The following is an 11,100-nucleotide window of genomic DNA, read 5'->3' as shown; positions in this document are numbered from 1 at the left end:
TCATTCCTCATTAAGGTTTCCTTGTGCACACAGCAACTTTAAGAGCTTATGAATCTTTTGTAAGATAACATTTTCCAGGAATGCAAATAACTACCAGGATGGAGGCTCCAACCTGTTACACTGACAGACTTGATCCACATTTTGAGCAAACTTAATAAATCAATAGTTTGTCGCTTTCCCAGGTTGTAGATTTGAATGCTTTTACTGTTTGTGCAAAAGGTGACAGATGGACAGTACACGAGAGCTGTCCAAGTTGGATTGTCGTGTCAGGAACTTTCTGGAGTTGAAGAGTATCTCTCAGAGATCGGAGACACAGAGAGGAAGTTCTGGGAGCAGGAAGACAGCTGAGCACATGGAGAAATCCTGCAGTGTTCTCTCTGAGGAAGATCCTGAGGATAACGTGCCCTGTGTTCTGGTGAAGCACTACCAGTTTTGTGGCTATGACTTGGAGATCACTCGGTACTTCAATGAAAGGATGGGGGTCTCAGCTTTCGTCTGGAATTCTGTAAGCCTAAAAAAAATTTTGTATTAACCAAACTTGGGGAAACTGGTCAAGACTTTGAATATTTATTCCTTACATTATCTGAGAAAAACTGCAGTGTCTTTGTTCGGTAAAAGCAGAAGGTGTTGCAAATACTCAGCAGGTTGGGCAGCATCTGTGGAGATAGAAAGAGTTAATATTACTGGTCAGTGATGATTGAGCAGAACTAAGACAGGCTGGAGTTATAGCAGGCTTTAATCAAACGCAAGCAAGTGGGAAAGGAGACAAGGGAGGAACCAACGGGAAAGTCTATAAGGGAAGGAAGGCAAGAGATAGTAAATGAGAAGAAGAATGATAGTACAAAGCAAAAGGAGCCGATAGCTCATGGGACATTGAATTGAACTGAATTAGCTTTATTGTCACATGTACACACGAGTAAAGTGAGAAGTTTACACATTGGCATTTATGGCGCCATCTTAGATACAAAGGTACCTATGTACAGATTCTTGAGTAGAAATTCTAAGGAAAAAAACTTAGAAAAATAAAAAAAATAAGAAGTCCAGCCTTACAGATCTTCAAAAGTACTGGAAATCAAATTTCGCTATTCTCGGAGTTATCATAGAAGTTAAAGACTTTTAAAAGTCCGCAGAATTCCCCAATTTACCTGTCTTTTTGTCCCAGATTGTCAGAAAGCACAGACTAGGTGTTGTGTCCTTAATAAAAATTACTACTTAATACAAATTAGTGCTTTCTTACCACAGGTAAACAATTATGAACTGTCAACATATGACTTTACTGATTAAATAATCATAAACGTCCCCTCTACACATACACACACATAGATCCAGACACAACAAAAGGATATTATGGGTGAAGGGGAAGACTGGGAAGGCAGTTCACTGGCCCAAGTACACAGGGTTTGCTGTGATGATTCTTTTGCTGCTCAGAATACTGCTTCTTAGTCTTCCTTCTCCAGGTACTTTCACGTGCTTTCAGAATGGTCAGGGTGACTGGTTACACTTATAAAAGTCTCTGATTTATTAATTTTTAAAAAATACAGCTTACAGCAACTGATGAGCGGAAACAAACTGGTTGTCTTCAAGCTTGAGATGCTTTTTACTGCAGAGCAAAAGCATGGTTGCTTCTCTTCCAGATAGCCCCTGAAAATTCACATCCCTGACCTATTCAGCTATTTAGGAGTCAATCTCATAGCTGGTGATAGGCAGGGGTCTTTGCCATTGATAACTAGTCATATTTCACAGACAAATCTCCATTTGTACATAGCCCCTTGCTCTAGTTCATCTGTAACTAGGCTTTCCCCTTTTGCTTGAACAAGCAGCTGTGTAAACAGCACTTACAATGAGTGTCTGGTAACTTGCTTTTAGAAAGTGCAGTAACTCTACAATAATCCTTGGCTTTTAAAACAGTACTTCTCCCATTACAGTCCACAATAAAAAAAATAGAAAAATAGAAAGATATGGTCTTTACAACAAGTAAAGAATCAAACGACAGATTGCCCTCAGTAGAGAAGGCCCATTCTTTCCTGTTTGCACCTTATATGCACCGAATTTCCATCCTTTTTTCACACCATTGACAACCTTTTGTCTGTTGCATTGGGCATCTACGCCTTCTGTTCCCTTCGCCTCTCCTCCACCTCCGTCAAAAGTATTAAAATAAGCATTTTCTAATGTCTTTCAGTTCTGAACAAGTCACACAGGACTGGAAATGTTAACTTTGTTTATCTCTCCACAGATGCTGCCAGATGTTTGAGTTTCTCTAGCATTCCCAATGTTTGCCTGTGATGTTAGCAGGATGCCTGCAGAGGCAGGAAATGGCCCTGGGACTGAGTTGGACATTTGGCAACTAATCTGTCAACTGTTGGCAAAATGGCAGTAGGAAGACGTCATGCATGAAACCTCACTCCTGCCTGCCACATTCTCACTACCAGAAGGCTCGTAAAACTTTTGTCAGTGCCTTCTGCTTCCTGACTCCTCCTCCAACGAGAACAATTTCTCTTGACCTACTCTGTATTGATCCCTTATGATTTTGAACACTCTGTTATATCTCCTCCCAACCTTCTAATTTTTAAGAAGACCAACCCCAGCTTCTGCAATATATCCACATTAAGTCTAAGTCTTCATCTGTAGAACCGCTCCTATAAATCTTTCCTTACCCTCTCTAAAGGGTTTAGTTCCTCCCTAAAATGTGGCGTTTAGAATTGGACTCCATAATTCAGTTGAAGCTGAAGATGTGTTTAATAAAGGTTATCACGATCTCTTTGTTTTGACTGCATTTACAAACCCCAAGATTCTGTATGCCAGATCTTCCTTAAATGGGGTTTGGGACCCCGAGTGGGCTTGCACGTGGAAATTAGAACATAGAACATAGAACATAGAACATTACAGCGCAGTACAGGCCCTTCGGCCCTCGATGTTGCGCCGACCTGTGAAACCAAGCTGAAGCCCATCTAACCTAAACTATTCCATTATCATCCATATGTTTATCCAATGGCCATTTAAATGCCCTTAAAGTGGGCGAGTCTACTATTTTTGCAGGCAGGGCATTCCACGCCCTTACTACTCTCTGAGTAAAGAACCTACCTCTGACATCTGTCCTATATCTATCACCCCTCAATTTAAAGCTATGTCCCCTCATGCTAGCCATCACCATCCGAGGAAGAAGGCTCCCACTGTCCACCCTATCTAATCCTCTGATCATCTTGTATGTCTCTATCAAGTCACCTCTTAACCTTCTTCTCTCTAACGAAAACAGCCTCAAGACCCTCAGCCTTTCCTCATAAGACCTTCCCTCCATACCAGGCAACATCCTGGTAAATCTCCTCTGCACCCTTTCCAATGCTTCCACATCCTTCCTATAATGCGGTGACCAGAACTGTACGCAATACTCCAAGTGCGGCCGCACCAGAGTTTTGTACAGCTGCAACATGACCTCATGGCTCCGAAACTCAATCCCTCTACCAATAAAATCTAACATACTGTACGCCTTCTTAACAATGCTATCAACCTGGGTGGCAACTTTCAGTGATCTATGCACATGGATTTGAAAGTTGCAAGCTCCAATAGCCATTGTGGAGCTCTGATTGAGTTATACCACTACATTCCTGCTCTAACAGACAGGCTCACATTCTCACAGGCACAACCTCCCACACAGTTCTCATCCAGTGGGTCCTGTTCAAGCCTTGAATTCAGGTCGCAATGGGAAAAAGTTTGGAAAGCACTGCCTAAGCCTTTATGATGATTTGCTCAAACTGCCCTACCACCACCACCAACGGTTTGTGCATAATCCTAGCTTTTTCTTTTGCTGCATCACTTTTTAGAATTGTACCTTTTATTTTCCATTGCCTGTCCTCATTCTTCAGAGAAAAGTGTATCACTTCACACTTCTTTGGGTTAAATTTCTTCACCTAAGTGTCCACGCATTCCATCAGTGTTCTTTTGAAAACTGTCACTATCCTCCTCACTGTTCACAATACTTCCAGTTTTGACTTACCTGCAGATCTTGGATGTGTTCCCTGTACACCAAAGCGTATTTCATTGATATATACCATGAAAAGCAGTGGTCCTAGTATCAGGCCCTTTGGAACCCCACTATATACCTCCTTCTAACCTAAAAAAAACGCCAGTTCCCCAATACTCTTTTTTGTCAACTGCATTACCCCAATTGGCCCTCTCTGTTACTTCATCAAAAATCTCAGTGAAATTAGTTAAACGTGATTTGTCTTGAACAAATCCAGGCTGGTTTAATTAAACCCATTTGACCAAGTGATTGTGAATTGTGTCCTGGACTATTTTTTCTAACTGCCTCCAATCGCCAAGATTAAACTGACTAGGCTGGAGTTGTGGGATTTAACTTTATAAACTTTTCTGAACAAGGGTGTAATATTTGTAACTTTGGCACCACCCATATCTAAGCAACATGAAACATTATAGCCAGAGCTTTCATAATTTCCTGCCTACGTCCTTCAGTATTTTTGAAATGTCCCATTCAGTCCTGGTGATTTATCAATGTCACTACAATCAATCTTTCTAATAACTTATTTATTTATTTTTACTCTATCCAGTTTCTAACTATCATCGCTTTCACTATGACTTGGAAATATCTTTCTGCTTGGTAAGGGCAGATGCATTTATTTAGAAACAAAGACAGAAATTGCTGGAAAAACTCAACAGATCTGGCAGCACCTGTGGAAAGAAAGCAGAGTTACTGTTTCGGCTGCAGTGGTCCTTCTTCAGAGCTGGTTGTAGCTGGGAAAATAGTTGAGGGAAATGGGGAGGAGTAAACAATAGGTGGAGATGGAGCCCAGAAAGAGAAAGAGAGAGAGAGAGAACAATAGTTTGGCAGACAAAGGAATGGATAATAGTCAGCCTGGAAGAATCGCTAGGTGCTAATGGGGATCATTAGTACCTGATGATGGGTTATTGAGGTTGCAACCCATGTGACGACAAGGCCTGGTGTGTGGGGATTGGGTAAGGACTCCAAAATTATCAAACTTAACATTGAGTCCTAAAGGCTGCAGGGTTCCCAAGCAGAAAATGGGAGGAGAACTTTTTTTCAGCAATTTCTGTTTTTGTTTCTGAAATCTGCTGGAAATCTGCAGTTCTTTGGTTTATTTATTTATCAGCCATGCCCTCTGCCTAATTGTGTAGAAGTGTATTTTGGGTCCTAATCAAGTCTACTTCTTCTCTTAATACCTTTATGCTACTTATATGCCTGCAGAAGAGTTTTGGAATCCCTCTTCATTTAGCTGCCAGTTTCTTCTCATACTCTAGCTTGTTACAATCCCCATACAGACCAATAATGTTTACAAAGGGATTTGAACTTCCAGTAACTGACTTAAAGGATTACATAAGATTTCAAATTTTCAGATTTTAATGTAGCAAATGAACTAAAAGCAACGTTGAAATTTTTTGTAGGTAACGTAGTTTAGATCTCAGAAAAGATCCCTCATTTAACTTTTAAACTGGCCAAAATTCCCCATCCACACTTACACTTTACCCTGTCCTAGTAGCAGCACTAATTAGCTAAACTCCATTTTAGCTTGAAATTAAAGAGACAATTTAAAGTATAACTGTTTATAAATTCTGATATTTTATACAGCCATATTGTTTCTATTTTATAAACTAGTCTCCCTCTCAGCTCTTTACATTTTTACCATCCCATTCTATATTTGGATAATTTAAGTTACTCATCATAAATTGTGTACCTCTCTATAATTTCCTTGCAAATTTCCTCCTATACATTTTTCCTACTAGTTTATGCCCTATAGAATACACCTAGTAGTGTAATTATATCTCTGCCATTTAACTTGAACTAATCAGATCCTGTCATTGACTTCCCTAGTATACCCTCTCTGTAGCACTGTAATATAATCCTTAATTAATACTGCCACTTCCTCCCCACCCATTTCTTTCTCATGTGGATATCTGCACCAAAGCTCACCAACCTTATTTATTACATTTTTTGCATTTACATACATGTACTGCTCCTGCATTCCCCTGACTCTGACCTCACCTAATATCTTGCTATTTCTTACTCAAGTGCTATGTGTCTCTCCTAATTATTCTCGCATCTTCTTTATCCTTCCCTGTGCTACATCTTGCTTCTAATTCTCTTGCCAAAGCAGCTTAAGCCCTTTCCAGCAGCACTAGCAATCCACCCATCTCAAACTGCCCTGCTCTCTAGAATTTCCCAGATTCTGACTTTAATAACTCAGCAGAAAAATAACAAGACAATTTTGTTTTTAATTATTCTCAAGCATGTTCATTTATTGGTTAGGAAACTATCAGAAATAAGATGGAGCTTGATTGGGCAAGGTAGCCAGAGGCAGGTGGCCAAGTGATGAATTACACGGGAATCAGGCATAAGAAAATAAGAAGTACATGCAGAAGTAGGCCTTTTAGCCCCTTAAGCCTGTTCTGCCACTAAGATCATGTCTTCAACTCCACTTTCCTACCTGCCCCACATAACCCTTGATTCGCTTGTTGGTCAGAGATCTGTCTAACTCAGCTTTGAATATATACCATGGCCTGGCCTCCACTACAGTCAAGGGCTGAGATTCTAAAACCCACTGAGAGAAGAAACCCCTCATTTCCATCTTAAATCTATCCTCTGACTTGAGCACCAACTGACTAAATCATTCTACTGCTCATCTCTAAGCTCTCTGAATTACCAAAATCCTTTTCACATTGCTTGGAAATACATAGAAATGCACAACTTCAAACTGTTGTGAAAGCCCATTCAATAGCAACTTTACAAAGAGAATAAATTCTTAGCCCTTATTCTGAAACTGTGCTCCCCATTCCTAGATTCCCCAAGGGAAGTCCAACCAGAACTGGAAACACGACGTGTCATGCATTCCTGAATACTGAAGGAAGTTCTTCAAGAGACAGGATACACTACAGTCACAGTTTGCCAGGAATCTTTTAACATGGAGTCTCAAAGGTCTAAAATGTTGGGAGGGGTTCATCCATCCAGAAGACAAAACAAAGGGATAAATCATGCCATAATAGGCTGTTTAGTCTTTACATTGAAAATGCATCACCAAAAAAAAGGCCTTCTGCCTCAAAAGATTAATGCTGGTGTTTATGCTGCTTGCAATGTTATTAAACTGGAAAGAGTGCAAAAAAGATTTACAAGGATGTTACTGCAAGTACATGGAACGAGTTACCAGGGGAAGAGGTGGGGATTGTCATAGAATCCCTACAGTGTGGAAACTGGCCCTTTGGCCCAACAAGCCCACACTGACCCTTGGAGCATCCCTCCCAGACCCATCCCCCTACAACCCACCTAAGCTACAAATCCTTGAACTCTATGGACAATTTAGCACGGTCAATCCACCTAGCCTGCACATTTTGGAGTGTGGGAGGAAACCGGAGCAAACCATGCAGACACATGGAGAATGTGCAAACTCCACACAGACAGTTGCCTGAGGGTGGTATCAAACCCGGGTTCCTGGCGCTGTGAGGCAGTAGTGCTAACCACTGAGCCACCGTGCCGCCCCATCTTGAGGTGAATAGAATTGCAACATTTAAAAGACATTTGGTCAGGTACATGGATAGGAAAGGTTAAGAGGAATATGGGCCAATGCTGACAAATGGGATTACTTCAATTTAGGAAACCTGCTCAGCAGGGATAAGTTGGGCCAAAGGGCCTATTTCCATGCTGTATGCCTCTATGATTCTATGGGCTTCCTCATAGTTCTCTTCTCCAAATCCTATCAGCATAGCCTTTTAGGGTTTTTTTTTCTGAAGAAGTGTCTAGACCCGAAACGTCAGCTTTCCTGCTCCTCTGATGCTGCTTGGCCTGCTGTGTTCATCCAGCTCTACACCTTTTTATCTCAGCATAACCTTCTATTCCTTTCTCAGTCACAAGCTTATCCATTTTTCAATGTCTTACCAACAAGACCTACTAAGTCATAACTCAAGAGTGCGAAACTGCAGGGAGAGTAGCTAATTGGATAGCTCTTTCAAAGATCTGGCACAGGTATATGGTTTGAATGGTCTCCTTATTCTCTGTATGTTAACACTCCTGTTCTATTGCTTTACGAGAGTAGATTCATAGAGTCATGGGGTTGTATAGCACAGAAACAGATCCTTCGGTCCAACATGTCCATGTCGACCAGATATGCTAAATAAACCTAGTCTCATTTGCAAGCATTTGGCCCATATCCCTCTAAACCCTTCCTATTCATGTACCCATCCAAATGCCTTTTAAATGTTGCAATATACCAGCCTCCACCACTTCCTCTGGCTGCTCATTCTATACATGTACCACCCTCTGCGTGAAAATGTTGCATCTTAGGTCTGTTTTAAATCTTTCCCCTCTCACCTTAAACCTATGCCCTCTAGTTTTGGACTCCCCTACTCCAGAGAAAAGACCTTGTCTATTTACCCTATCCATGCCCCTCATGATTTTATAAACCTCTATAAGGTCACCCCTCAGCCTCCGACGCTCCAGGGAAAATAGCCCCAGTCTATTCAGTCTCTCCCTATAGCTCAACCCTCCAATCCCAGCAACTACCTTGTAAATCTTTTCTGCAACTTTCAAGTTTCACAACATATTTCGTATAGCAGGGAAGCCAGAACTGAATGCAGTCTTCCAAAAGTGGCCTAATTAATGTCCTGTACAGTCACAACATGACATCTCAACTCCTATACACAATGCACTGACCAATTAAGGCAAGTGTACCAAACACCTTCTTCACTACCCTGTCTATCTCTGACTCCACCTTCAAGGAACTACAAACCTGCATCCCAAAGTCTCTTTGTTCTGCAACACTCCCAGGACCCTACCATTAAGTGTACAAGTCCTGCCCTCATTTCCCTTACCAAAATGCAACACCTCACATTTATCTAAATTAAACTCCATCTACCACTTCTCAGTCCATCTGATCAAAGTCCTGTTGTAAATGGATGAAGTGTTAACTGGATCTCCACAGGGAGGTTGGTGAGAGTGGTTGGAGACCCAACCTGCTCTACAGTGGGTTGTGGGGTCCATGCCACTCACTGCCCACTGCTGTCTGGTGTTTTGTTTCCACCAAGTGCCCAAACTAATTCTGATTTCAACAGATGGTGACCTTTGCTTTCCTCAGGGCCTCACACTTTGCCAGTTCTTCGAGCAGGAGAGGATGAATTTCTCTGGGAAGAAGATGATTGAGTTAGGATCTGGCACTGGGATCGTGGGAATTCTGGCAATTTTGTTGGGTGAGTTAAAGGGCCATTGTCAACCTAATATAGTGGCTTTGTTGATGTGGAAAAGACATAGTAACCGGACAAGTCCCGTGAAATGCTTGAAGATGCATTATCATGTTAGTCACCACAGATTAATGTGCTCAAAGACCCTCTCCTCTATGCTCCACGCTTTGGGCAATTACAAGGTGAACATTCGTCTAGATAACCAGGCTCCTGTTGGCAGAATGCATGCAACTAGAGTCCAGCATTTCTTGTGGTAAGAAACCAAACCCCTTAGTAGAGTGAAACCCTGATCTCAACTCTCCATCTCCTCATCAGTTAGTTGTATGGGATGGGTGGGGACTAGAGTTGCCAACTCTGATTTAAGGTAATCTGGAAGATTTGTCACATGACCAACTCCCTCCAAACACCCTGACCCTACATTCCCATTATACCAATACATGTTTTTGAAGTTTTGTTGCATGGTAGAAGCACGGCAATTTACACACAACAGTCCTTCTACTATACTCTCAGGCTGTACAGAGCAAGTGCTGGCTCAGGTATGGGTGTGAATTGTGTGAGTGGGATTCTGAATAAATCTCATACACAAGTCTGACAATTTCTGCCTGCCACAGGCTCCTGTCCTATTAACACTCTCTGCTTTCTGTCAGCCTTGAGGTACTTCTGGATCAAAAGGTTGTGGGTTCAAGTCCCCTCTAAACCTGTGAGCACAGAACCCAGGCTAACATTTTCCTGTAGGAAAGAGGGAGAGCTGCCCATTCAGCAAACCAAAGGCCCCATTTACTCTTCCTGAGTAAAAGATGCTATCATTAATTGAAAAAGAGCAAGGAACTCCTTCCTGACATTTGTCCCTTGACAACATACCTTCCGTTATGGAAGTTTTTGTTTGCAGATTGGCTCTCCCACACCCTATGTTTCAGCACAACACTCCAAAATACTTAATTTATTGGAAAGGATTTGGTGATATCGGAAGGTTGTGAAAGCCTAGAGATAAATTTATTTCTTGCCTTATTCTATTCCATCCCACTTCCCTCTGACTGTTAACTGGGGCGCAGGTCTCCGTGATGGGACATGAAGATGACTTAATTCTGTTGCTTCTCCTTCAGGTGGGCAGGTAACCCTGACCGATCAGATCCAAGCTTTGAAGCAAATTGAGCACAACGTTTCAGTCAATGTACCCGATTCCTGCAGACACCTTCCAACGATCAGAGCTCTTTCCTGGGGCTTTGACCACGTGCACTTCCCCAGTGACTACGACATAATCCTGGGTTCGGACATTGTGTATTATCCGTCAGATTTCCCCCTGCTGTTGCAGACATTGCGACACCTCAGCAACCAGCAAACGATCATCTACATCGCGACAGAGTTAAGGGGCTGCGGTGCAACTCGTAAATTCCACGAGGAGCTCATCCCGCTATATTTCAACTCCCGCATTATTTACAGAAACAAGGATGCTGACATCAATCTGTACAAATTAACACTGAAGGGCCCCAAAACAGGAGAGGAGAAAGAGACAGGCAAAAAAATTACTGTCTAATTAATGCATAGTCTCACAACTCACTAGCGTGTTTGCAGAATTATAAATCCAGCGCAGGATGAATAATGTGATGGACGATCGTCAAAATTATGTAGAGTTTTACAGCACGGATACAGGCCAGTCAGCCCAAATGGTCTATGCTGCTCCCATCCTCCTCTATTTCACCATATCAGAACATTTTCCATTTTCTTTCTCTCACAGATTCCTCTTAGATACATGTGCCTCGACCACTCTACGTTGAATCAAGTTTCACACTCTAACCTCTCCATATTTAAAGACGTTTCTCCTGAATTTCTTATTGGATTGATTAGTCACTAGCTTATAATTTCAACACCTAGTTTGCACTCCTCCACATCCATGCAGACTTTGCT

General features: G+C 41.9%; 1 protein-coding gene across 1 annotated transcript; it reads left to right on the top strand.

Moving 5' to 3' along the window:
* The first annotated feature begins 226 nt into the window (after positions 1–226).
* Positions 227–10,729, top strand: LOC109937843 (EEF1A lysine methyltransferase 3-like). The gene is made up of 3 exons (XM_020536342.2): positions 227–505; positions 9,093–9,204; positions 10,299–10,729. The coding sequence occupies exons 1-3, from the start codon at positions 227–229 to the stop codon at positions 10,727–10,729; spliced, it is 822 nt and encodes a 273-aa protein (XP_020391931.2).
* Positions 10,730–11,100: the final 371 nt, after the last annotated feature.

The sequence above is a fragment of the Rhincodon typus genome, chromosome 8 (assembly GCF_021869965.1).
Source record: "Rhincodon typus isolate 14 chromosome 8, sRhiTyp1.1, whole genome shotgun sequence".
Classification (NCBI taxonomy): Eukaryota; Metazoa; Chordata; class Chondrichthyes; order Orectolobiformes; family Rhincodontidae; genus Rhincodon; species Rhincodon typus.
The sequence above is the reverse complement of the archived record's forward strand: the minus strand, read 5'-3'. Positions and strand labels throughout refer to the sequence as shown.